This window comes from Orbicella faveolata, unplaced genomic scaffold (assembly GCF_042242905.1).
Source record: "Orbicella faveolata isolate gen_17 unplaced genomic scaffold, um_ofav_v1 contig_46, whole genome shotgun sequence".
Classification (NCBI taxonomy): Eukaryota; Metazoa; Cnidaria; class Anthozoa; order Scleractinia; family Merulinidae; genus Orbicella; species Orbicella faveolata.
This window is the reverse complement of record NW_028301576.1, coordinates 15,185,001-15,212,814: the sequence shown is the minus strand read 5'-3', so window position 1 is coordinate 15,212,814 and position 27,814 is coordinate 15,185,001. Positions and strand designations below refer to the sequence as shown.

The 27,814-nt window shown below is 39.3% G+C and overlaps 5 protein-coding genes across 7 annotated transcripts in view; 3 read left to right on the top strand and 2 right to left on the bottom strand.

The window, feature by feature from the left end:
* Positions 1–1,835: 1,835 nt before the first annotated feature.
* On the bottom strand, positions 1,836–4,680 carry LOC149098599 (adenosine receptor A3-like). Its single transcript, XM_089277250.1, has one exon. It carries the CDS (start codon positions 3,185–3,187, stop codon positions 1,958–1,960), a length of 1,230 nt encoding a protein of 409 aa, XP_089133376.1. The 5' UTR covers positions 3,188–4,680; the 3' UTR covers positions 1,836–1,957.
* Positions 4,681–4,748: 68 nt separating this feature from the next.
* Positions 4,749–18,669, bottom strand: LOC110050648 (acyl-coenzyme A synthetase ACSM4, mitochondrial-like). Its single transcript, XM_089277251.1, has 16 exons — positions 18,392–18,669; positions 17,382–17,491; positions 16,677–16,777; positions 15,521–15,633; positions 14,732–14,865; positions 13,947–14,014; positions 12,521–12,575; positions 11,654–11,778; positions 10,091–10,445; positions 9,498–9,578; positions 8,620–8,721; positions 8,459–8,510; positions 8,227–8,302; positions 7,340–7,436; positions 6,568–6,690; positions 4,749–6,261 (listed from the first exon to the last, which is right to left on the bottom strand). Exons 2-16 carry the CDS (start codon positions 17,475–17,477, stop codon positions 6,178–6,180), a joined length of 1,662 nt encoding a protein of 553 aa, XP_089133377.1. The 5' UTR covers positions 17,478–17,491; positions 18,392–18,669; the 3' UTR covers positions 4,749–6,177.
* LOC149098598 (uncharacterized) lies at positions 5,056–5,646 on the top strand. Its single transcript, XM_089276708.1, has one exon. It carries the CDS (start codon positions 5,056–5,058, stop codon positions 5,644–5,646), a length of 591 nt encoding a protein of 196 aa, XP_089132834.1.
* Positions 18,670–19,173: 504 nt separating the features above from the next.
* LOC149098597 (acyl-coenzyme A synthetase ACSM5, mitochondrial-like) lies at positions 19,174–24,058 on the top strand. 3 transcript variants are annotated; one of them, XM_089277861.1, is made up of 6 exons: positions 19,174–19,290; positions 20,939–21,059; positions 21,338–21,447; positions 22,593–22,693; positions 23,252–23,300; positions 23,804–24,058. In XM_089277861.1, exons 3-6 carry the CDS (start codon positions 21,352–21,354, stop codon positions 23,813–23,815), a joined length of 258 nt encoding a protein of 85 aa, XP_089133987.1. In that variant the 5' UTR covers positions 19,174–19,290; positions 20,939–21,059; positions 21,338–21,351; the 3' UTR covers positions 23,816–24,058. The 3 variants fall into 3 exon arrangements, with proteins under 3 accessions (XP_089133987.1, XP_089133985.1, XP_089133986.1); XM_089277859.1 differs by lacking the exon at positions 22,593–22,693; XM_089277860.1 differs by having other exon boundaries at positions 23,252–24,058.
* The window catches only part of LOC110050644 (acyl-coenzyme A synthetase ACSM4, mitochondrial-like), a 12,663-nt gene continuing 8,675 nt past the window's right edge, over positions 23,827–27,814 (top strand). The window contains exons 1-3 of the mRNA XM_089277857.1: positions 23,827–23,937; positions 25,905–25,972; positions 27,351–27,405. Of these exons, the coding sequence (XP_089133983.1) occupies positions 25,944–25,972; positions 27,351–27,405 (84 nt within the window). The 5' untranslated portion in view covers positions 23,827–23,937; positions 25,905–25,943. The remainder of the gene's footprint in view (positions 23,938–25,904; positions 25,973–27,350; positions 27,406–27,814) is intronic.

The following is a 27,814-nucleotide window of genomic DNA, read 5'->3' as shown; positions in this document are numbered from 1 at the left end:
AATGTCCCATTTTAGCATTATTTAATGCTCATTACATGAGTCCAGACTCATGAAAACACGCCTCAAACTACAGTCAATACTTGTGTCGGACGCAGATAAACTTTTTAAGTTTGATTTTGACGGACAGCTGAATCCTCGTTAAAATATTGGAACCAAATTGCTTGCCACGGCTATCAAACTGCAAAATAGAAAAGACTACAGTGCAGCTGCTATTTTCCTTATTTTTTCAATTTTCAACAATAGAAATCAGATCAGTCTTTTCTCACGCAAAGCTAATGATTAGTTGATTAAAATGACTGAAAAAAAAAATTGGGGTGCCCGAGCTCGTTAGTGAGCTATAGCCATTTTTCAACTGACGGAACTCAATATCAAGGCAAATCCGCCATGTTTTCAACATGCGCGTACACGAGCGCGCGCGAATGACGCCATAAATTATGCGCAGTAAGGATGCGCAATGTAAATGTGAGGAATCACCTTAAGTTCTGGCTGGAAAAAATTGAAAAAAGCAAACAAACGGATATTTAAACGTAAGTAAACTTAACTGAAGGTATGACCCCTATAGAGTGAAGAGAATTGAAGGGAATGACACAGAATGAAAAAAAAAAGAAAAAATGCACATGGGAGTGACTGGAGAGAGCAAAATCCTTTGTTGTTCCAGGTCGGTTGTAATTCAATGTGCTAAACTCAAAACTTCTAAATAGCACTAAAAGAAGTAGTTTGTGCCTTCCACGTTAATTATTAGCTATTTTAATAACCATGTGTGCAACTTTAAAGATCCATTCACTGCAGTTTCAAGTCACAACAAGGTGGCTTACTACAGTTTTGATGGATTATAATAGCCCAACTTCTAATTCTTTTGAAAAATGTTCCAAGATGTTAATCCTTTGCCTATTTACTATTTACTTAAGTCTTTTACCATTCTATGCGAAACTTGAAGAATTAAACGTCAACAAATGGCCAAAATGAATGACCGGGTACCTAAGGAGAGACTGGGCACTAGTAGGTTAAATCACGTTTTTCTCAAATTCTACCCTTATGACCCCACCTCAATAGAATTTAGAACATATGCATGTAAAAATAATTCATTTTACTCTGTAATGTACCGGTTAATTCGAATTTTCAACTTCCTCCTGTGGGCAACCCCCCGGGCATTAGATATTTTGAATTTTCGGTTTGTCAAATTCCCATCCCCTGGGCAAAAATTGGTCTTCATATGCCCCTTCCCGTAGGAACTACTTGGAGAAAAAAATCTAGTAAAACAGAAATTAACGTGATTTGGATATATATTATTCTACCCTTCCTTGACACAGAAAATAGAATCAAAGCGGTATATTTTACCTTGAAACGCAACACAGAGGTTTTTCAGGCCCTTTTTCTCCAGCCAGGAACCCACAAACAAACAGGGTTTTCCCTTATTAACGTCTCGATCTCCAAGATTTCTACCGTGATTTCGATCAAGGTAAAAACGCGGAAATTTTGCTAAATCCTCTCCTATCCCTCCCATATAGTGTCAAATTTCCGCCTTCCTTAGCCACGGCAACGGGCTGTTAATTAAATAATCGGGTTATGTCGGTTGGGGAGAAAGGTTGTTAATGTGTGTATTTATCCGGTGTTACGATGAATTATGTTGGGAGAAAATTGTTAGATCCAAAGTCTACTAAATGTTTATGTAGAGTAAATTTCTTGCATAAAGCAGGATTTTAAAGTGAACCTTTATGCTGAGAATGCTGAGTAAATTTCTTGCATAAAGCAGGATTTCAAAGTCAACCTTAAAGGCTGGATTGTAAATGTCTATATTTTAAAACAACAACATTTATTTACACTTAAACTGACAATTTTTTTTTGTAAATGTCCATTCTTGTACAGTTAAAACACTCCTTGTTAAGTACTGGAAGTTTATGATTCTGGGCATGCCCACTTGGTTCCCTACTCAAAACGTTGCTGCACGGACTCTGGGTTAACGTTGTGTTCCGCCGTTGAAGTGCGTTTCTTGCACATTGTTTAAAGTTGCTTCTTTCACCTCGTCTTCTCCGTTAGCTTTGTTTTGTTGTTGGTTAGTTGTGTTAGTTATGGCTCCAGCTCCACTTTGTTTTGAACCAAAAATTCTTTTTTCAACCTCCTGAGCTTTTGAAAGAGTTTTTCTCGACAGCAACTGAATGAAAGCGACGCGAAAGCATCTTATTCTAACAGCATAAATCAACGGATTAAACAAGGAATTTAGCTCGAGTAATGAAGAAGTGACATTAAAGACGACATGTCTTACATTTACAGGGATTGTGTTCTTCGAGGCTGCAAGAATGACAATCCAAATATTTGTTGGAATATAACACACAAAAACTGTAAAGAGAATGATAGGTGTTGTATAAAAGGATTTCCTATTTTTAAGCAACTTTGCCTTCGCTTCCAAGGAAACTTGATTAGTAATAATTTGTTTCTTGTTTCGGCGAACTTCTTTATGTACAGTAACATGAAAATATTTCATTGCGGGGATGAAAACGAAAAGTGTCACGAATACTGTTAATGCTGACAAAAATTGTCTGTTAGCTTCAGATATGAAGTCAATGGGAAAGATGATCAGTGCACCAACCCATGACAGACCGGAGGCCATCATGATGCACGCTTCAGTTACCAGACTCGTCTCGTATGTGAGGGAGTGTTTTATCGCCAAATAACGTTCCCCGCTCATCACGAACAAGTGATAGAGCGATGCCAAAGTCCACGTAACGCTCACGGTCCTAGCTGCGACGATCAGAGTACATAGCACGTTTGAAGTCTCACCGCCTTTAAGCACCAAACCAAAGGTTGCGATTTGCAGGGGTTGAAGAACTAGTCCCACAATGAAGTCAGTTGTGGCTAAAAAGCAGAGAGCGATGTTAGATTTGGTGCGAAGCTGTCGTTTTGTTTTCACCGCAATCATCACCAAAATATTTAACACAATGGTAAACGGACAGGTGAAAACATTCATGATAGTTTTGACGATGAAAGTAGCAAACACACCTGGTGAAACATTTGTTGGGTTGAGAGGGAGAAAGTCAAAAGCACAGGTAAGTGTTGTGTTGCTGTCTTCGGTGAGATTCATCTTGGCTAGGCTGACAGACTCTTTGCAACGACTGTGCTGCTGTTGTTCAGAAGAATTTGTGCACGAGTATATATTGCTCAACACAATTAAGTACGTGGATGTTTTCATCGATAAAAATCTACATTTCTATGGCTGACCTAATACTTAAGAAATTTGAGGAAAATAAAGGGAGAAAGCGACAATCGACCCGTTCATGGACACAATATTCATTGCAACAGCTGGTTTTTGTTGAAAATATCTTACTTTGCTGTACTTATTGATAATGAAAAAGACGCAAACTTTAATACATTTGGTTTGCTATCTATTAAACAGCATGTACTCCGTTGTTACATACCAGAGACCTACCAGAAAGCTCAATGTTTCGTTTCAACTCACGGCTGCTCGAAGTTTTTCATTAATTTTCGTAGAGTTTACGTCCGGAAAGGAATGGTGTTTTTTTCAGCTTTTGAAGAGTACAAAGTTCCCACGACGTTTCGCACTATTTTTATTAAGCAGTGAAGAAAAAGGAGGAAATTTTATCACTTTGCCAGTTACTGCTTTATTCTAGATGATCTACGTGCAAAAAAAATTCCCAGATTTGAAACTTTCATCTGGAAGCGAAATGAAGGCTGCACTTCACTTGTGCTAGCATTATTTATACGCAACATTTCATGGAACAATAATAGTGTTTTTGCTATACTCGAAGAAAAAGATCCTTCCGTTCCAAGCTAAATCAATTTCCAGAAACCAAAGTCCACTATAATAAAACAACACTACAAACAATCTGGGAAGCGATTCGGATTGGTTAAGCCAGTTTAATACGCAATATATGATAAAATCTCTTATAAGAACAAGACGTCAATGTGGTTTGTAAGGAACAATGTCTAACTGTCTGTTATCCTGATGACCCTTTTGCTTTCCATTGTCTACGCCCACTCTGTGCGCTTTGCAGTCAACTTACTGGATGAATGTAAAGGGACACCACCATGAAAATGACCTCATCTTCTCTTGTCAAAACCTATTGGCATATTTTCATTCAAGAAGATCTAAAATAGTTGTTTAGTCTTTAAGACTGAAGATAAAATGTTTTATTTTCTTCTCAAGCATATGAGCGAGCCGGAATCCTAAATCCTCGAATTTGATTGGCTAATCATCCGCACGTGAGCGGTCCAGCTTTTCACGATACGGCCCACGGGCCGGATTTTTTCCCCGCTGCCTAAATTTCGCTCCTAAAAGTTAGCGGTAATCGTCAATCTTTTGCCTTTTTTACACATCCATCGACAATTAGTCAACGCAAGTTTATCTCTGTTCACTTTAAAGTGGCAAGGAAAGTCACTGTAAGTAAATTCAATTGAGTGTTTTGAAGTTGTGAGAGTTTGCTTGGTTGTTTGTAGCTTAGCGCTGTAATCCTGTGTTTCTCTCGCCGTAAAATTCGAGTCAATTTCAGTCGAGTTTCCCTCTCTGATCGTTGCTGTATTTAGGAGAATTTCTGTCGAATACACTTAACGAATTTCCTCGCTTTCTGCTATTCAATTTACGGTAGAAAAGTCTGATTTCAAGTGATTTTAAAAGCAACGACTGACAGAAATTGTTTTTGTAGTAAAACTTCAAACTTCGCACGAAATTTCACACCGCAAAATTAATTTTGAAGAACTTACCTGGTAAAATAAATGCAACTAACAAAAAGTAGTTAGAAAAAAATCTGTTCTTTAATACATCTTTGTTTGTCTACTATCTGAGTTACTCGCTCGTTGCCAAGATTTTTTTACAAACCGTTAGTAGGTGGCGCACAAGCGGATTCAATGACAAGAGCTGCGTAAACAAACCCATATGTACTCTGTAAAACCAATTTACTGCAGCAAAAAAATAAACATGTTATTTGCTCGGGCTTGAAAATGCTTCCCTCGGCCTGCGGCCTCGGGCAGCATTTTCAAGACCTCGGTCACAGTTTATCACTATACGGACCTCCCAGCCGGCAAATAACATATATATAATGAATGTTCTTCAGTTGGGCTGACCCAACAAATAGTCAGAGCTTCGCGGTCCTTCACTACATCAAAGGTATTACCGAGCCTCTTTCTAGAATTCTCAAAAGTCATGATATTCGAGTAACCAACAAACCAATCAAAACACTACAACAAGAGTTCCCTGTTCCCAAGTTTCGACCTCGGGTCGACGACCAGTGCAATGTTGTTCACAAAATCCCTTGTGTGTCTTGTCCCTGGAGTTACATCGGTGAGACAAAAAGATCGTTTAGTACAAGGCGAAAAGAACATATCAGAAATACTAAACAATGTGCTAAAGGCTCCAATGTAGCGAAACATGCCTGGACCTTTGATCATACCATCGACTTTAACAATGCTGAGATAATTGACAAGGGCAACAGCCGCATTAGAAAGACGCTGGAATCCTGGCACACAGCGAAAACGGCCGAGGCCGACAACAATTCGTGCCCTCTGCCGGGACAATATAACATTCTATTTATATTCTATTTAATATATGCCATTCGCTTGTTATATTCAAAAAAATTTTTAGGTCTATTTTATCATTTCATTTTTGTCCGTCGAAGACAGCAGACTGGCTGTTGAAAGCTCACAACTTTGAACAATTTTACCAGAGAACGTTTTTTACCTCTTTTATAATGAATCCTGGTATCGGATCTTCAATATTTTTGCGATTTGCTGTTAAATTGAAAAATTCTGAACACTTTTCAAAATATGTAATAACGGTCCATAGTGTCTCGGAAACATTTCTAAAAAATTAAATTTTACATTTAATTTTCTCTCCCTTCAGCAATTCAATATGTAAGGATGGAGGCGGGTGTAGGGGATATTTGCCTTATTGGCAAAAGCGATTCAGTTTCTGATCAAGCTACAAAAAGATCATTTCTGAATATTGAATTAACAAAAATCGTATTCTAAGAATCTAGCCAATCAAGCCTGTGTCTCCAGAGCCACATTTCACTCGTGTCAAGGTCCCGCCGGCTGAGAAGAACGGGTGGCTCTGGGGACGACAACTAGTAGTTAGATGAAGTGAGTTTCTTTCTCGGTATTAAAAGTTTTTGTTTGCAACGTCGAAATCTAAGCATCCTAATAGCGCTTGATTCCGTTCCCATGCGATCACTGGTTCCACTCCTTTTGTTTAAGGTGGTTTCGATTGACCTTGCCATTTAGCGTAGTAGGAAAGGCATCCACAAATTCTATCTGGAAAGAAATAAAAGGACAATTAATGTTGGTGTTTGTTCTTCCATATATGTCATTGAGCTACTGTCCGTGCTAGGCCAGTGTTTTACGTGTACGTGAGTATATCTATTTCTAGATGGTGATTTTGACAGTTGATTGATGGTTCCAGTTTGGGCTTTAAGAAAGGACGTGAGCAAACTTTGAGAGTCAAAATGATAAATATAAGTAAACAACTTTATGTAAGTGTCAAATGTACTAAGCACTGTTGCGCTAACTGGGGAAACTGTAAGTAAATAAACAAAGAGTTTGCAGTTAACAATAACTGACCTCCCTTGGGCTCATCCAGGCTCCTGTCTTCTTTGTCACGTAATCTTGCAGTTCCTTTATCATCTCACCTTGTTCTTTGTTCTTAAAATCACTGGACAACACGACAAATGCTTTCACTGACGTCTGCAGAATGAAGAGAATTAGATCATGTAAAAAAAAAAAAAAAGTATACGTGATTGGCCACTCCCCATCGGGGCTTTTCGGGACCAATGTAAACAAACAATGATAAATAAATATTCAAATAAACATAACTAGGTTAAGAATCCCAACTGGCGGGAGGCAGACCAGTTGGCTAGTTACAAGCGTAGTCGAGAAGTTGAACTCGGGGCTATCGAGAACAACATCACTAGCGGTCAGAACGGGATTTGAACCCGGGACCTACGGATTTCAAATCCGGCGCTCTAACCACTCGGCCACGCTCCCTCCCGTTCCCAAAACAAGCTTTCTTTCTCAGACAACCTGAGGAAAATCAGTTCCAGGAAGCGTGAAGAAATGCCAAAGAGTACTTTTTCGCCTCTTTGGGAATCAAATTAGCTTGTCAGACGAAATGTCTTTTAGCCTTGATTCCAGTATAGATTCTTCTTATTGGTTAATTTTAGCTCCAAATAATTTTCTACCGTCGAAATGATAGGTATTTGCTATATGTCATGATCTGGTTTCAAAAGGCTTCTTGCAATGAATCCCTCTCGAACTGAACGTTTATAATCCTTGATGTACTGGAACTTTGAAGCGAATTATCATCATTTTTACTCGAACAACAACTATTCCTGACCTGTCCAAGTGGGTCAGGACTGCTGACCACAGCACACTCCAAAACTGCTTGGTGTGAAATTAGACATTCCTCGACAATGTATGGATTTATATTGACGCTGAAAGAGAATAAAGTCTTTGAAATAAAGTCTTTCATTCGGTCGGTCGGTCGCTCACTCGCTCGCTCGCTCACTCAGTGAGTGTCTCTGGCCAGAGGCAGGTCACGTGATCCAATGCTCACAGGCACATTCTTGTTGTCCCATTTCGCGAGCTTGCTTTGGAAAGGGCTCACATTCTAAAGACAGCCGTGAAAATAACCTCCAGGCGCTTCCTCTCCAAGATAAGTTGTTTTTGCAGGCGATAATAACGACCGAAATGTTTTTGTGTAAGTCACATCTTATTTTTGTATCGTATAAAGCTGTGACAGAGTGTAATCTGCATTACTAACCTGTCAAATTATAAGCAATCTAAAACAAGAAGTTGTAGCAGCAAAACAAACGCTTAGATGTGCAATGCAAATGGCTTCCTAGATGAAGTCTCTACCAATTTAATATGGTCCGTATTGGAAGTAGATAAGTAAATGGATAAGTTATAGACCTTTTTCATAAATGGCTGCCAATTATAAATTCTTTTGTAAGTATTAAAATTGGCCTGACTAACCTCGTTTTTGAGTTGATAATTCAAAAGAATTTTACTCCCAAACAAGTTTTGTGAAGCTAATTTAAATGCATACAAAAGAATTTTAAATTGGCAGCCATTTATGAAAAGGGTCAATTGGTAGCTTTTAAAGTTAAACTATAAAGGACAAAGTATATTATAAATGTTCATATTTACTCCTTACGTTCGATGTCGGTCTATTTGCAGGAAAAAACCTCGTACTATCGGCTAATCAGTACTTTTTTTCCTTACCCGTTAACAAAGATGATGTCATCGGTTCGTCCTACAATCCAGAAGTAACCGTCTTCGTCTTTATAGCCAAGATCACCTGACCATTTATAGGATAGAAGTTTATGACTAGGATTATCTAAAGTCATGGTCAGATCATACAAGTTAACCAATGTATGTCAACTGAATATTGACCCAACATTGTTTATTCCACAGACGTCAACCCTAAAGATGAACGGGAAATGAATTCACCAACCTGTGATGTAGAAGTCTCCTGAAAAACGAGCTGCTGTTTTTTCAGCATCGTCCTGTTGATAGAAAATAGCACTTAGTAGCGACTAAGTCATCAAGAAAAAGTCATATGGTGAAAAGCATAATTTAAAATACTGTTTGGCTCAGTTGTAAGGTTTAACTCACCACATAACGACTAAACAATCCCACAGGACGATAAGGTTTCACACGGACTACAATCTTTCCAATTTTTCCTGGACACAGTTCTTGGTTGTTATCATCAATAACCTGAAAAAGAAATGGAATAGATTACGACGCGTGTGAAATTTATAGGACTAAAGCTGCATACATAATTGAAACTGCATAAATCGACGAATTCAAGCACATTAAAGTAGCGTGCTGTTTTCTTAGAGCGCAAGCAGGCATTGCAAAACGTAGCAAATCCTTTCAACCGATTGTATTGGTTCCAAAAGGCTGTGGAAAATTCCGATTTTGCCTATAATCTACGTGGTGCCAAAACATTTTTAGCGAGTGCAAATACGTCACAGACTGTACTCAAGATGTTCGCATTTTTTTTTCTTTTAAGCACCTCCCGGCAGGCAGGTAAAAAAACCACTGGCGGAGTAATACACAACTGATTGAGTAATTTACATACTGCAAGCGGTGGAATTAATGCTGTGAAGTCTGAGATACCAATAACTGGTGTTAGACTGGGAAAATGTAAAACAATTTCCGACTAATGTTTGAGTAATACTCAATAACTGTGAAATGGAGAAGAAGTAATAAACACAATTGACCTGGATAAATTAATTTTCAGTTGAACAAACGGCATGTCATGGCCGTGTTGTATTTTAAAGAAAGTGGAAAGGTTTATAACTGGACTCGGTAAACGATGCCCAACGTTCCATCAACAAACGCGCCTTCTCACGTAAATGCATTCGTTATCTGCGTGTTGCATTCCTCGCAGTTTCCTAGACAGAGACGGGTAAGAAGGACTTGCATGACATTTGAGTCGCAAGACTCAAATTGACTCAATGTAAAGATGAAGTGACTGCACAACTTACTACCACATCCACGCCATGGCATGCTGGACCCACGGAACCAATTCGGTGCTCCCCATTCCTTGGTGTGCAGGTTATCGGACCCTTGAGTGAGGACGTAAAATAATTTAAATTCCAAAGATATTAGTATGCTACATTTGTGAACAACATCTCTTTATAGCATAGTCAGAAACAATATCCCTTTCGGCAAGCTGTGTTGTCCAGTCAAATTTATATTTCTAGTTATGAATGTGATTGTCCAATTAAATTGCTTGGTTAACACTTCTTGTTTACGAAAGCGTGTGTTCGCCATTTTGTTGAATAAATGGACGATTCAAAGTTGTTTTTTTTCTCATTGTGAAAGAAGTGACAACCCTTCCTGAACAACGTGTTTAAAGTGTAGTGAGAGCGTGGGTCATTAACCGGCTAGTGAGTTAATTACCCGGGTTAACTTCAATGTTGTCCTGCTTGTGTCAAGGAGTAGGAAACAATTTTAACATGAAAAACGTGATTATTCTGGGAAAGTTTAAATTTCAAATACAAATTAAACACCGGTTCGTTTTGCTCATCAGCCATACTCTAGCTTCAACTGTAGCCCCCGCATATTCATAACTAACCAGTTCTGTTTGCCCATAAACTTCTCTGAGGTCAATCCCAGTTTTTTCTTTCCATTTGAGCATGACTTCTTTGTTCATTGGTTCACCAGTTGTAATGCAACTACTTAAACTTGGAAAGTGGAAGCTTTTGAGGTCCTCTTTTACTGCACCGATGTAGATACGTGGTAAGAAGAAGACAGACGTAATGGGAAACGTTTGGAGAATTTCCAACGCTTCTCTGGCTTCTATGTCTTTGTAATGGGCAAAGATGCCTGCGCCAGCAGACCATGATGATATGGCCGAGACAAGAAGTACAGCCCAACCAGTTGAACTGTGAAACCAGCATAGATCTGACTGTATAATTCCAATCCCATGTCTGTAGAAGACAGTCACTAAGTCAGACAAACAAAGGGAACAACTTAAGAAGAAGAAGAAGATGATGATGATGATGATGATGATGATGATGAAGACGAATAAGAGAAAGGACAAGATGACGAACAAGAGGAAGAACCACATAAAGAACACGAACAAGCTAAGAAGAAAATGATATTTGTTTATTATTGTCTTTTCCGCCTGTCTTTCTGTCTGTCTGTCTGTCTTCGGTCGGTCTGTCGGCATGTTTGCTACTCGAATAGTCTTGGCTTCAGAAAGTATGACCAGATTTCCGAAGGTCTGAGAACCCTTAAACGGCTTACCGTAGCCGACAAATTAATCATGTTTTAAATTACATCATAATGGTACACAAGTGTCTAAATGGGTGGGCCCCAAACTACCTAAATGAAAAATTCACGCGAAGATTTTACGAAGATCTAAGCCTGCCAAGATTCAGACTGAAAATAGGGCAGAGATCGTTCGCATTTAAGGAAGCTGCACAATGGAACACGCTTGACAAGAACTTAAAGGACATAACGGACAGCAGACTGTAAAGAGAGCTTCAATAATATGTACGTAGAGTCGAACCTCTCTAATACGTCCACTGAGGGGACAGAGCGTAGTGTCCGCATTGGGGAGATCACTATGATGACGCCATTTTAAAATCTCCACTGACAGTTTAGAGTGTCAAGTAACTAAAATCAGGCCCAAAAGTGACATTTTGACATGTTCCTGTGTTGGTGTCAATTCGTGTGAATGTTTGTGTAACCGCCGACAGGAAATGGTGCATACCGCAAATGATCGATACCTGGTTCCCGGAGTGGCCGTAATAAAGAGGTTAAATTTGTCATGAATTTGCTCCCTAGAGCCGAGATTTAGTGTCCATTGTCCGTTTTAGAGAGGGTCCGTATTATAGGTATTTTAGAGGAAACGTATGAGAAAGTTGTTCGGTACATAGGAAACTGTCCGTATTAGAGAGGTGTCCGTATGCAGAGGTTCGACTGTATGTCTGTCTGTATGTCTGTCTGTCTGTCTGTCTGTCTGTCTGTCTGCCTGTCTGCCTGCCTACCTGCCTGCCAGGCTGTCTGTCTATCTCGTGGGTAGTTGGTTAGTTGTTACATTGCCATCAATTGCATGTGAATTAAGAAAAACAAAGGATAAGACTAATTGTAAAAGAAATAGTTTCTTCAACTAATTAACCGTAAGACATACTTTTCCATGTCTGCACGGTGTCGAAAGCCCCAGCTTCCTTGTGTACTCTCGACCATTTTTGAATTCCCTGTTGTTCCACTGGTGAAGACTATAGTAATAGGTGTAGAACTAAACGACTTGACCGACTAAGGAATAAAGGAAACGATGACTAGAGCATTGTCATGATTTCTTGTGGGGACGGAGTGGTGTTCCAAAGGGAAAATCAATCAATCAATCAATCAATCAATCAATCAATCAATCAATCAATCATTCAGTCAATCAATCACATTTATTTAAAGAGGATAGCACATAATACTTTACAAAACTAATGAACCTGTGGCAGTGTGAATAAAGAACAATTAATTAAACTAAGTTAAAAGGTCAATTCTTATCACTTCTAATACTAAGTCAAAAAATGATTATCCAAGAAAGGAGTAAAAATCCTATCCCTACAGCCTACAGATTGAGAGGTGCGTAGCCTAAGAGGGAGGTGATTCCAACATTTGGAAGTTCCTTCAGAAAACGTGCGGCCTGGCTCTGTTATATCTAGTAGGTAATATTTCACGATTTGCACCTCGTGTTTTTCTACAAATAGGCAGAATTTTGTATGTGATTTAATTCCTTACGCTTCGTGCTTCGCTACAAACAGATCCTCAGGCAAGCTAAAACAAAGGTTTTCTTTGGAATAAGCCCTGGCAAGATGAGACACTTTGCCCCGACACAGACTTTACCATGAAAAGAGGTCCTAAATCAACCTACACACCATGACTGGGCCCAAACCGCCCAGTTGTGCGACAGGAATGTCACAGGAAATTGTGCTTTTCAAGGTTTATAACATTTAATCTGATGCCATAAGATATCTATGTGAGTGAAATTGTTAAAACTTGCCTGGTTTTCATTAGAAGACTCTCGAAATAGTTCTTCGAAAGACAGCCAACCAACCCTAAATGAACAACAACAACAAAAAAAGATCGAACTACTAAACAAAACGATGTCGGTTACAAACTCATGGTCTCAAGTAAACTCTTCTAACAGCTGAAGTTTGCGTTCTATATGTATGTCCTAGGCTTCCGGGCTTTTCAACAATCAATCAACCAACAGGTGTTGAGGCATGATTCAATGTTAACTCTCGGACGTAGGAGCAAACTCACCCCTACCACGGTAGAAGGGAAGGGGTTGGATGTAACCGCACCCTTGGAACTACACAGCTTGGTCATGATGTCATTTGCCGTCACATGACGTCACGAAAACCACCAGAAATCGCAAAATAAAAACGATAATGGTGTATAAAAAGGTACTAATTCTGCAATGCTGCTCTATGCGATATGCTGCACACCCGAGGATTAGGTTAACACATTCTTCGAAACATCGATCGATCTTCTCACCGCTGTTGTTCTTACATTTTCATCAATTATTCTTAAGAGGATTTTTTTGTACAAGGAAGCAATTATCGACTTCTCTTTTCTTGCTTTTTTTTTTAACTGAGATGTCCGAGTATTTAACTGCCGTTGTCTGCCTTCTTGAATTACTGCCAGTAGTTATCGAGCACACCATTGTCGCATAAACCTTAGCCAATTTACCGTAATCTACCAAGGCCCTAAAATTTGGAATTCTCTACCAGTATCTATAACTGGTTTAACAAGCTTTTCAAACTTTAAGAAAAAGTTGATCATATTTTTATTTACAAAATAGTGAATTGGTCATGCCGCGCCCGCAGAACTTAAAATTATCAATATAGTAACTTCTGAGGTGGCCTCCATTGTACGCCTGGTGGTTTCTTTTGAAGGTCTCCTCGCCGCTTTTTGAGTATTGTCAATATCTTTTGTTATTATTTACGTGGCAAATGATGATGATGATGATGATGATGATGTAGTAATAATTGCTTTATCTTAGTAAGTAGAGCTTTGACATGTGATCAATGAACACATATCATTTAAGCGACAACTTTCTGTACTTGAGAATTTTCTTGAAACGCACTTTACTCCTGAGAACGCCCGTAGACAACGTTCTCCGAGATGATTAAGATGTGCCTCCTTAAAGAAAAGTCAATGGCACTTGACAATGGCAGATGGCAATGTTCTCCGCTATTCTAAAAGGTTTCTGCATACACTCATTTTGGGGTGAGAACGCCAAAGAACAATATATACTGTAGTATAAAAAGTCCACAAATGCAAATTAGGACAAAAAAAAGCCATTTAACGAGTTAAAGCAGTTATGAAGACAAGACACTCTTAAAAGCGTCCCTTCACACAGAGGAACGTGTTGAAATAAACGTTACAATATGTACTTAAATATAAGCGGACATTACAATTACCTGTTCGTTTCCTTCATTCTGTTGACCATCAATCTACACTTGACATTGTTTTGAGTTGAACTGGAAAACTAAAATCATCAGTGGCATAAGAGTCACATAACTTGCGTTGAAACCAGGAAACAATATGAAAGTGACATTTACGTTCATTGGAGGATAATCTTTTCGGTTGAACTACGGTATAGTTCATCTCCTTGGCTTGGGGAAGAAAGTACTCCCTGATACTGGCTATATATTTAAAGAACTTGAAAACGTGATGTTTTAAAACGTTACGTTATGTGTATGCCTGAGATGGATATAGTTCACAACGGGTATAGATCTCCACCAGTTTTTGGTTTTGATTATTATGACCATTTTGGCCTCAAATATATGGCTTTTGCACTGTAGTCTTGAATTGGGTATGCTTTTTTTGGAGCTACTTACGATAAGACCATCACCAAGAGCCCGCAGGTCTGAACTAGGGAACTACTTATGAGGCAGGTCTTAAATCAGGCATCGAATTTTTGGACAGTTCATAAAAAGAGTTGGGAAAATCGCCGATTTTGGTCTTAAATAGGGTAAGGGTTCTTGGCCTGCCGCCAGTAGCAATTTTTAAACCTATTGTGTTTATTTGGAATATTTCTTTCTTTTAGTTTAAGTGGCATGCCTGAAAAATACGCCATGTGTAGTTAAGCGCATCAACCACTATAAACATGCAACATTTTTTACAATGCAGATCCGTGCGCAAAGTCATAATAAATCTATCCACATTACGTTTCATAAAATTCATTCTGTTTTTAGATGGTAACCTTGTCAATGACATTCAGCAAATCATTTTCAATGACGCCACCGCCAGCCACGAAACACGCGGGTTTACACGCTGAAATTCTCCTGTGGAGTTCTGAAGGTCCAATATTTGCTGGGACAGGAACTAATGTTGCACCTAAAAGGAACACATAAATGAAATGAATAACCGCAAAACACTAGTCTAATTCAATATAAATATTGAAAGGGAAGATAAAGGTAAAGTCTGCATACGAGCTAAGTGAGCAATCAGGCCGGAGCTTATCCCGGTTTCTGTAGCATGAAGCGACTAGGAGAATTTCTACTCCCCTTTGGATGGGATGCTAGTCAATCGCAGGGTTACCCACAGCATCAAGTTCGCCGGTACCCATTTGTACACCTGGGTGGAGAGAGGCAATGTGAGAGTAAAGTGTTTTGCCCAAGAGTACAATGCAATGTCCCTGGCCAGGGCTCGAACCCGGACCGCTCGATCCGGAGACGAGCACACCAACCATGACGCCACCGCGCCTCCTTCTAAATAGGGGGAAAACAACTTCAAAACCTAGTCTTTTCCAGACGTCTAGGGACACGTCACGTTTTTGCCAATAATAATGATGAGTATTCATTCAATATTGACATAATATATTGTACCAAGTCAAACAACATTGAAAAATGACTTCGCAGTTCAGAAACATTTGTCACAAGTTGACAATTTGTTAAGTGTCCTAAAGATGTTTCACCAAAACATGGGAGTATGTTATTTTTACAAACTAAAACGGGCGGACAACCATTAAATTTAAAAACATGTTAGGTACCTGTTCTTAAACACGCTAGTTGAATCAACCAGTACTCGGGAATTCTGTGCACCAAAATCATCACTCTGTCTCCTGGCTTGATGTTGGCAGCGGTGCACAAAACGTTTGCAGCCCTGTTAGTTGAGAGAAATCAGGGTACGTTTATCGTGGTTATTGATCATTGCAACGAGGAATGCCTGAAGATGTCCTCAAACGAAATGAAATGAGACCCACATTATTCAGTTCAATAATCTTCAATCGAGGAACAGTAAAATTGCCCTCCAGCTTTAAACAGAATCATCTAAATCTTGAAACAGGTCTGAGTAGCAAGGAAACAACAACAACAACAACAACAACAACTTTATTGGTACTCATACCTAGAATTAAAGTTTACAGAAACAAGTTTCAAAATAAAGTGAGTACACGACCGCCCGAAATAATCTTAATGGGCTATTTAAGACTGGGCAGCCATCCTTAGTGATTACAGCAATTATATATTAGGGTCAGATGCTAGAAGAGAAAATAAGAAAAAGATACATGCAACAGAACCCAAGGCACACACAAAAAGAGACTAAGTGTACATACAGATTTAATGAAAAGTAGTTGGATAATACAGTGTATTGACGAGAAGAGTTACACTTTACATACAGAGTTACAGATATTCAATATGTACTAATAGCTTGCAATAATGCTTGATTTGATCTTTCTCTTAAAATGTTTAAGTGGCAGAAGCTTAATACTATCACTAATATCGTTCCAGATCTTAGCCTCTTGATATCTTATGTTAAAGATTTCACATTTTGTACTGGTTTTTGGGAGAGCATAAGTCATTCTAGATGAAAGCCTTGTATTGTACATACATACTTTCTAGTTCCCAGAGGTCGCGCCATAAATAGCGAAATCCGCGCGGGTCCAACACCGTAAGTACTCAATTGGCGCACTTTTCTTCAAATCAGAGAAATCTGATTGGCTCAGAAGACGAAACGAATACATGTCCATGCTAAAAAAATTCTTTGTGTTCATCAAAAGATTTTCGGCGTGTAGGGAAGAGAACGTCAAACAACATCGAATGCAACAAGAAGTGAGGGAGCCTAAAAGCAGATTTTGATTTGTTTACACGGACCAGTTTGTTATTTGATATCCATTGGTTGATCAAATCAAGAATCTAGAGGCTTACCGCTTGGAGTCTGAAGCAAGATCTTGAAAATTCCACTTCACCTCTAGTCCTTCGCCATCGACCCACCACAAAGCGGGAATGTCGCTTTCTCTTTGACCATTCTAGAACGTGAACCCAAAATAACCACATTTCACTTGTAAAGGAAACACGACACTCATGCCCAAGATGGATATAGTGCTTAAACGTGAAGACTGTCGTGGTTTCGGAATTGGAAGTGACAGGGGTGACAAATGGTCCGCCAGAAACAATTTTTCGATGGAAACTGAATTTTCGTTGAATTTCATGGGTCTCACAATCTCCTTTTTTAACGGTTATGTGCCTCTCGCAGTCATCGATCTTTTCTGAAAGCTGCTTAGCAGTATCGCTTTTTGCAAGGCTAAAAAAGTCTCCACGAACCGATTTTTGTTTTTTAACAAATGGCGTCTGAACGTCTTAGAACCTGAGAGTCTCGAGTTGGCATTGAAAAACACTTTAGGTATAAGGCTATCCCTACTTTTAATTCTGAGATATACAGCAGCTTCTCTAGTTTCTCTTAAAGCAATTGACAAATTTGGGTTATATTCTAGGTTATATACCTTTTTCTTTGCTTGGCTGGGTTATCTGGAAGCCGCATTTCTAAGGTAACCGAGTACATAGAGAATGTTCATAGTTTTCTGGGCTGAAACTGAAATCAAGATCCGTTTTTAGACTACAATAGCTCGTCACCTTTTCTTTGCTTGCCCACTCATCTAGGACGTCAGCAAAGTTGAAGTACTCCGGAACTTGAAAATCTTTAGATCCCCAGATTGAGTCACCTTCCATTGCTTGTTTATCAGCTTTCAAGAAAGTAAAAACGGTGAGAAGTTACTCATTAAATATTGACGGGCAAACGGAATAAAACCAGGAATAGAGATCGCAAGGAACGGACTCTGTTATTTGTGAAAGGGGTGGTGGTGGGGGGGGGGGGGGGGGGGGCGGCATATAACGAGGCCCCTTTCAAATCCCCAATGCTGAATAAAAACCCCTTCCTCTCTAAGAGTTAATTAGCGTGACGAGCGTGACGCACGTGACGAGTGATGTGACAAATGTTAAGAAAGCTCGTGTCACCATAGCTTATCTCATTTCGTATATACCGTATATATATTTCGTATATATATGAAAATATATATGCGATAACCTGTTTAATACGTATATACATGAAATAAAGTTTTCTTTTAAGTCCATAGTAAAGCTTCGTCCTGCCGATTTTACTGCTCGTTCATCGTCTCGTTTCAACCAACCGATCTCCCGACGATGTTCGTGTGTGTTGCATTATGAAAATGTTTCTCAGTATCACATTTACATTATGAAAATACTTGCGCGACTCGGACAATATTACATCGTCAGTAGATAGGTGTGTTTTAACTAAAGAAGCAACCTAATAAAGAGGCAATAATGGGCTTCGTTGTTTAATAGTCTTTCAATCAGTTGCACAATTATTCTAAAACAGCTTGTGTTGCGAAGTAGATACTCCATTGTTTGATGCAATATCACCCGAGTGAGACATAGAAACTCTTTTCTTGGTTGTCAAAAAGATCGACCTTCCTTAAATTAAGTTTACGTCAGATGATCTGGAGAACAAAGCGGGAGCAGCAGTGTAAAGCTATTTTCAAGAGGGACAGCACGATTGCTACAATAATTAAAAAAAAAAAAAATGATTAAATGGCCACACGGGCGTGAAGTGCGTGGGAACTCACCTATTCCGGCGATGATTCTTGACTTTTATTCCATAAGTTCAGAGAAAAATCCCTGCAGTCTGATCATGAAGGTCAAGAGTTTGGTCAAGGGTTTGTAGTTGCACCAACCGAAGCTCTCTGAATAAAAAAAATTACAGTCAAACTAGACTACGAGTAGTCCCTCTTTCGCTTAGTCCGTCGAGCGAGACGGTAAACAAACCGCGAGGAAAAAATGGCGGCGTGAGACAAAATACCCCCAATCTTGCGTGACGAGCTCAAACAGCGTCTGCGTTATACGTTAGGAGGCTAACAAATCCTTGAACACCTAAATATGCCTGGAATGTTTATTGTGTTAAAACCAATCACAGGCAAGATCTTCAACCATAGAAACCACAAAGAATAGATCAGTTTCCATCGGTCACGGAACAAATTTGTTTTGTTTAACAAAATAAATCCTCTGCTTTTGTCACCCAAGAATTTAAATAACTGCTGTTCATATCCTATTGAAACACAAAGGAAGAGGGTTTGGGATGCTTTTAACGTGAAAGCGCTATTTTCAAGCGGGCGTGCAAGTGTGCGACCGGTAGGGGCGGCCGTTGGTCTAAAAGTACAAACGAGTGACCACGGGTGATCTTGGGTGTCCAAGAGTGACCACGAGCGACCAGATTGCATAAAAAATATGTCAGTGATGTTATTATGACGTCATTAGGAAGTCATTATGCAACATAGTGAAGCAGTCTCGTTCCCAGGCTCTCTGTCCTCTACCTTAGCGTTGACCAGGTGGGGGCTGGTCACGTGACCACCCATGACACAAGCTGTAGAGTCAACGAATACTTTTTGTCGGTCTCAAATTGAAGCGAAAGGACATCCTCACGTAGAAAAGATCTTCGGTTGGAATAAATTCAAGAATCATCGAATTGGTGAGTTCTTCTGCTTTTCAAGCGGTAAGGCCATTTATCAAGCTTTAGCCTTCATCAATTAATAATTGTGGAACTGATTAGAAGGCGATTGCTCCTTTAGTTTATAACACACACACACACACCTAATGTTACGCAAGTATTTTCATAATGTGATAGAAACATTCTCACAATGCAACACCGTCGGGAGATCGGTTAGTTGGAGCAAGACGATTTGCGAGCAGTAAATTTGGTAGTAGGAAGCGTTGTTTCAATGAAGAACAGTGTTTTGCGTGACATTTCGCGTGACGTTTTGTTATTGATTTTAATAGTTTAATATTACACTTTCTATCAAACATGATTACATTGATTTTTTTTTTTTTTTTTTATTATTATTATTAATTATCTATTTTTTACAGCTCACATACTTACATTATTAATTACAAAAAACTACGTATAAAACTACAACAATACAGCTACTTACGCTAATTACAACTTGCTCTAATTACAATGCTTGACGAAAACAACAGTATTATTTAAACCGCTTACGTTACACTACTTTTTAATCGCGGACAATTACTACAAACTTTTACTACAGTTACTAGAACTAGTGAAAACTGCAAAAAAAAAAAAAAAAAAAAAAAAAAAAATGACAAGAAAGCGACAATTTACAGTATATTTAGCTATATTTACAGTTTAACTTGCACCTTTGCTCTGCTAGTTTCTATTTCTATTTTGTTTCTAAGGATAGCCAAGAAAGCGTCTAAAAAATAATCTTCCTCATTTTTTGAAGCGGTGTAAATATAATATTTTGCAATTATTGTACAGAGGTTTAAACCGAGACACAGAGGCACGGTGTCTGTGATGCCGTAAAGTATTTGTGCTTCAGAGAGCGTGATTACAGTATTGTTTTTTCTGTACCACCAATCAGTAAACTCTGTCCAAAACAGCTGGACGTTGGGGCAAGTTACGAAGAGATGTGTAATTGTTTGCTTTTCAGTACATAAATGACAGCGGTCGTGCTCTTTAATACCGAATTTATGTAATGCAGCATTGGTGGGTAAAATATGGTGTACAATCTTGAACTGAAACATCGAGAGTTGAATATCTTTAGTGGCCTTGAAAGGCATCATGTACGTTTGATGAATTTGCTGGTCGTTCAAATTAGCTCTTTTCAGTCTTTTTTCGGCGGTGGCAGAAACGAACTTCTTTTCAACAAGGTAGTTAGTAGCAAGTTTGCAAGAGAGCTTCCCAAGGGGAATTCTATCCATGTTTGTAGGTTCCTTCGAATGATTGACATTGATTGACATTGCAATTTGAGCAGCTCGATGTAGGAATCGTTTTCAGTTAGTTTTACACGTGTCGGAATGGATAGCTTCCCGTTTTAAAGGTTTTTTACAGTTTAATTGGACTCTGGAATCCCGTCACGAAGTGAGTCAGTTTAAGTTGGTTTTTTTCCGTTTTCCTAAGGCTTTGTTAATTTAAGTTGTTTCCTTTGATTTCTGGTATTGTAATTTCGGTAATCGACCGCATGTTATTAACAATTGTGTAATACCGCGTGGTTTACTCAGTGAAATCTGTTCGCGTTTCTTGGTTTATACGATGTATTAAGGCCCTTTATTTTCGGTTAGTTGCTATTGGTTAAGTGTATCATTTGTTGTGTTTATTTCAGATCGAATAAAAATCATATTCATACCATTCACGGGAAATCAGAGTCAGGGGCATTTTAGCGGTTTTCGTCCGACGGACCAAGCGTTGCTGTGGATTTTAATAAAAGAAATCGTTCTTTATAGGTGAATACGAATGATATTATGCACATTTATTCACATCATTCGTCACGTGCGTCACGCTCGTCACACTCGTCACCCTTGTCGTACTAATTCCCTTTTAGAGAGGGAGCGCTTTTATCCATCTGTTTTGGAAAGCGCCTCGTTGGATTCTTGACCATTCTTTCGCCCCCCTCCTCTCAAATAAAGAGGTCCGTCCCTTGTGATCTCTTGTCCCGGCTTTATTCCGTTTCCCTGTCAGTACTTGATCAGTAACTTCTCACGGTTTCTCACTTTTGTGAAAGCTGGTAAACAAACGATGGAAGGTGACTCAATCTGGGGATCTAAAGATTTTCAAGTTCCGGAGTATTTCAACTTTGCTGACGTCATAGATGAGTGGTCACAAAAGGAAAAGGTACGGTGACGAGATATTGCAGTTGAAAAAAGGATTTTGATTTCAGTTTCAGCCCAGAAAACTATGAGCATTCTTAATGTACTGTAATGTACGGCTTTTTACAGTATCTTTTTTGTACCCTTTGATATGCCTATTGGTTTTGATCTGGAAATAGTGGACTTAAAGCTTCTCATCGGGATTTGCTTCTGTCAATTCCAATTTATGTATCCTTCATTTATTGCGTTCGAGAGAACGCAGTTCTAATCGGGTAATGGAGAAAAAAAAAATCGACTTTCTTTGTATGTATCTTGCTATGTGTCTTTCTTTTCCCTCAAAAATTCGTCAGGGACGAATGACGTCATCTCCATGTAAACAAAATAATTGTCCTAGTTTTGGTAATAAAAGCGCGTCGTCTCGCATACCGACGGAACAGGCAACGTTTGTGTCGATTTACACGGTCCACAATCGTAGGGTTCCGGTCAGTGTAAAACATTGACCAATATTCGAACGCACTCTTTAATCTATAATTACTACTAGTTATTTATTACCCAGGTACATCCAAAATAGACGACCTTACCAGTGTTGACCCCAAAACTTCCAGGATAACGTCATCTCGCCAGATATCATTAAGGGTGGTAAATCGTAAAAGCGAGACGTTGTGAGATGGCGAGACTAGCGTTTTTCTTTGCGAATCCGAGACATTTGGACTTCTTCTATTGTTAGGCCGAGACTCAAAGTGTTTTTAATGCGAGCTCGAGACGTTCAGGTTCTAAGACGTCAGTTCAGGCTCCATTTATAAATTAAAAAACAAACAAACAAGCACGTTGGTACGTCGTGTCTGTCTTAGCCGTGCAAAAAATGAGACTACGAAACAGCTTTGCGAAAAAGTCGAGACTGTGAGACCAGTGAAATTCGACGAAAATTTGTTTTTCGTCAAAAAATGATTTCTGAAGGACCATTCGTCACCCTTATCACTCCCAACACCGAAGCCACGACAGTCTTCACGTTTGAGTACTATATCCATCTAGGACACATACGTACATTTTTAACATCATGTTTACAAGATTTAGCGGCTATTTGGCAATTTTATTAAATTTAGATATTGTTCCTGTATGTATACCTCTCGGAACAAAGTGAAATGTGGTTACTTTGGGTTTACGTCCTAGAATGGTCAAAAAGAAAGTGACATTCCCGCTTTGTGGTGGGTGGATGGCGAAGGCCTAGAGGTGAAGTGGAATTTTCAAGATCTTGCTTCAAACTCAAAGCGGTAAGCCTCTAGATTCTTGATTTGATTAACCGTTGGATATCAAATAACAAACTAGTCCCCTAGTCCGTGTAAACTAATCAAAATCTGCTTTTATTTCTTGTTGTATTCGATGTTGTTTGACATTCTCGTCGCTAGACGCCGCGATTCTTCCCATGAACACCAGCAATCACGACCTCTCGCCGGACCCGACATTTTTTAACGTGCCCATGTATTCGTGTTGTCTTCTGAGCCAATCAGATTTCTCCGATTTGACAGAAAGTCCGTGAATTGAAGATTTCCAGTGTTGGCCCCCCACAGAGTTCTCGTTTCTTTGTGATGACCGAAAGCATCGCGACCTCTGGGAAGATTGAGAAGATTCCGTCTAAAGCCGGAAAGCAATTATAAAATGTACCTCGTTTCAAGCTTATTAAGCTATATAAAATGGGTAAAGCACTCGCGAAGAACTGTCTGGAGTGGGGGTTTCATTTCATTTCATTAATCTGAAAACATTCTCAGACATTCCTCTGTGCAATGATCAATAACCACAATAAACGTAACCTGATTTCTCTCAACTAACAGGGCTGCAAACGTTTTGCGGACCGCTGCCAACATCAAGCCAGGAGACAGAGTAATGATTTTAGTGCACAGAATTCCCTAGTACTTGTTGGTTTAACTAGCGTGTATAAGGACAGGTAAGTCTCTTTACATTTCAAATTTGTCTGCCCGTTTTGGTGCCTGACAATTCCAAAATACATCCATGATGTGGGGCTTTTTACCTCTCTTAGTGTATATATGATAAATATTGTGAAAATGAAGTCGCTGTTGTTTATCCTGGTGAAACTGTTTGGGACGGTTGACAAACTGTGATTGTTTAGTCATTTTTGATGTTGTTTGAATTTGTCGGAATTGGTACAGTATATTATGTCACCGTTGAATGGATCAACATCAATATTGTGTTCGGGATAGCGAGGGGAGATGAAGATAAAACGCTTTGGTGAGGCGTCCCTAGACATCTGGGGGAGACTGTAAGTTCTGAAGTTGTTTTTCTCCATTTAGAGCGAGGCTTATTTTTCAACTTGCTACTGAATTAAGCTAGCGTTTTCTATTTATGTTATATATGTTTTCCTTCAGGTGCTGTATTAGTTCCTGCCCCAGCAAATATTGGACCTACAGACCTTCACTGGAGAATTTCAGCGTGTAAACCCGCGTGTTTCGTGGCTGGTGGTGGCGTCATTGAAAATGATTTGCTGAATGTTATCGATCAGGTTACCATCTAACAACAGATCGAAATTTATTAAACGTAATGTAGATATAGATTCATTATGGTTTTGCAAACGGCCTGCGTTGTTGAAAAATGTTAAATTGTTAAGTGTTAAATGTTAACTGTTGAATGTTTGTAGTGATTGATGTTTTTGTTTTTCCCTTGAACAGGGCGCCGTTTTTCGGGTTTGTGCCGATAGGGTGTCAATTTGCGTTTGCTTCATCCTTTAAGGGCGTTCGCGCTAATTGTTTCTGCGCATCCTTACTGCGCACGTAAATTCACACGCCACGTCATGCATCGAGCGCGCGCGCTAAGTACTAAAATGAACAATAGTTCGCATAGTGTGATCGTCCGGATGAGAGTAGTTCTGAAAAGAACTGTTGTTGGTGAGTGACGTTTCGACAACCTGAACGGAAGTCATCTTCAGAGGCAAGTCACTTGACTCTGAAGATGACTCCCGCTCAGGTTGTCGAAACGTAAGTCACCAACAACAGTTCTTTTCAGAACTACTCTCACCCGGACGATCACACTATACGAACTACTGATACTCCTGGGTTCAAACCATTTAAAATGAACAATGATAGAGCAGATGGCCATTGCTATAGCTTTGCTTGGATTTAACGGTCTTGAACGTTCTGTGACCCCTACTTTTCTTTCCAGAAACAGATTTTATTTACAATTATCTCAACATTGTCCAAAAATGAACAAAAAAATCAATGTGGGAAGTTAAAAAAATTCAAGATTTCTGTCCACGGGACATCGAATCCTGCCACCTTGAGGTTGCAAGGCGCTTGAAACTATGGTCGCTAAATGCGAACTTGTTCTATATGGAACCTCACCAGTTGACTAATTGCAGTATTTTTGGGCTTCCAGACACTGCGTTGTTATTCCCTAACGAAGCCCGTTGTTTTCAGATTTAGGGTGTTCTTCCGGGCATGTTCTCTCAAAAACGAAGTCGGTCACCCCCCAATTTTTTTTTACACTTCTGACATAACTAACTCATCATCTAACAGTGGTAAAAGTCTCAGAAAAAAATCGATGTTGAAAAATTTTCGTGCGAACGTCCTTAAGTGCTACTACGATCAAATTTTTACCCCTTGAAGTTTTAAGTTTAGCGCATAAAATTCCATGAAAGATTAAAAATGCCGCGTACCGTTCGCAAATATCTCCATTGGTTTCGGAGATATTTATGTTTGAAAAATGTGATAAATATGCAAATGAGAGGACTGATGACGTCATACACTCAACCCAATATTACATCAAGTAGATAAATAGAGCTAGCTTGGTCAATTTGCTGCACAGACCGTTGAAACTTGGTAGGCTTGTAGTTCTATAGACCCTGAATACACCTACTGCTATGAAAAAGTTATCTTCCCATGGCAACTCACTCTTTCCACTCCACTCCAACCGGATCTCAATATCTTTGTGATTTTCAGCTCGAAAAAGATGTTACAGGGCCACAAACTCGACCTAACATATTTATATGCTCGCTGGATCACGCAGATTAGGCACCATTGGCGAATATCAAAATGGAACGCCAAAGGTGGCCAGAAAAGCCTTTAATATCGGGGAGGTCTGGAACCCAGTGTATTGCCATGGTAACAAAACTGTTAGGCTCACATTGTGGAGCACATCTAGTAGAATCTAACTGCAAAGAATCAAACATTTCTGATTGGCTGAGATATCTTTTTCATCATACTTGATCAAATTTGGTTGAGCTGATGACGTCATCACTTGGCTAATTTGCGTATATAAAAAAGTTGAATACCTCTGTAGTAAAAAATAGTAAACATCATTTATGTTTTAAAATGGTTTAGATAGGAAAGATGCGAATTTCGTCATAGTAGCACCCCTGCCCGGGACCTGCGTTGAGATTATCCTCCAATAAATATCCTCCAATAATTTGCGCGTTGATATTATTTCACGGTTTTAACGCAGGTTATGGGACTCTTATACCACTGATGTTTTTAGTTTTCCAGTTCAACTCAAAACAAAGTCAAGTGTAGATTGATGGTCAACAGAATGAAAGAAACGAACAGGTAATTATAATATCGACTTACATAAAGTATATGTTGTCACGTTTATTTCAACACGTTCCTCTGTATGAAGGGACGCTTTTAAGAGGGTCTTATCCCCATAACTGCTTTAAATATTCTGTCGCAATTTGCATTTGTGGACTTTTTATACGACAGTACATATTGTTCTTTGGCGTTCTTTCAAAAGGAGAGTCTGAAAAGGAATGTATGCAGAAACCTTTTCGAATAGCGGAGAACATTGTCGTGGGCTATTGTCATGTGCCCCTGACTTTTCTTTAAGGAGGCACATCTTAATCATCTCATAGAACTGTGTCTACGGGCCGGCGTTCTCAGAAAAAAGTGCATTTCGAGAAACTGCTCAAGTATAGAACGTCATGTCGACCAAGCTATGGGCTATCTAATTCATGCAAACAGTTCCAAAGGTACGGTTTCCTCCAACCCTCTCCCTTCTACCATGCCGGGTGTGAGTTTGCTCGTACGTCCGAGAGTTTACACTGAATCATGCCACAATTACCTGACGAAAAGTCCGGAAGCCTAGGACATATATATAAAAAGGCAAAGACGTTCAGAAACGGCAGCTGATAGAAGAGATTACTTGAAACATTTAGTTTGTAACTGACATCGTTTTATTTAATACAGTGGCAGCCCTCGTTAGCAGGCACCATCGGGACGGGAAAAAAACTGTCCGTAACTGGAGCTGACCGCTTACGAGAATAGTTCTCGTAAACGGCCACTAGAGTAGTAATGGAAAGATGGCCGCCTACGGAAGCTTGCCCAGCTTACAATAAACATTAGGAATGCAAAAATGCCACCAAATTATTCGTATTGTTTTTGCTTTATTGCCCTGTACAATGCCGCGATAATAGCGATAACTGTATACTGTACTGTATACTGCAGCACTAGGACTGGTCCTTAGCGATTAAAGAACAACCATAAATTGCAGCAAGCATTACAACAACAACAACTAACTTTATTTGCATGACCATAAATACATACAATGTTGTAAAAGCTCTTGTAAACTAAAGCTAAAATTATGATTGTCACGAACATACAACAGGGTTAAGATATAGCATTACCATTAGCGTTAACAGTCTCACTGTAACACAAAGCAGTTACAGATTTTACAAATGTTAATGAGCATCTATCAAAGTCAGACACAATTCCCGTCAAGTGTCCGCCTAAACAAAGACAAAGTCTTGATCGTAAGCCCTCCTAGTGTCCGGCACCGCTTACGAGAATGTCCACTTACGGGAATGCGTAAATTCAGAGTTTGTGTCGAAGTTTAAACGGGGTTTTGTGAAGGCGGTCGTTAGTAGAGCTGTCCGCCTACAAGAGTGTCCGTTAAGAGAGCTTCCACTGCATTTCTTTTTTGTTCATTTAGAGTTGGCTGGCTGTCTTACAAAGAACTATTTCGAGAGTCTTCTAATGAACACCAGGCAAGTTTTAACAATCTCACTCATATAGATATCTTATGGCTTCAGATTAAATGTTTATAGCCCTTGAAAAGCACAATTTCCAGTGACATTCCTGTCGCACAACTGGGAGGTTTGGGCCCAATCATGGTGTGTAGGTTGATTTAGGACCTCCTTTCAATGTAAAGTCTGTGTCGGGTCAAAGTGTCTCATCTTGCCGGGGCTTATTCCAAAGAAAACCTTTGTTTTAGCTTGCCTGAGGATCTGTTTGTAGCGTCAACAAGCACGATACGTAAGTAGGTAAATCACATACAAATAATAATAATAATAATAATAATAATAATAATAATAACTTTATTTATCCCGGTAAAGACCGGTCAGTCGATCAAGATATAGATAAATTCCACCTATTAGTAGAAATACACGAGGTGCT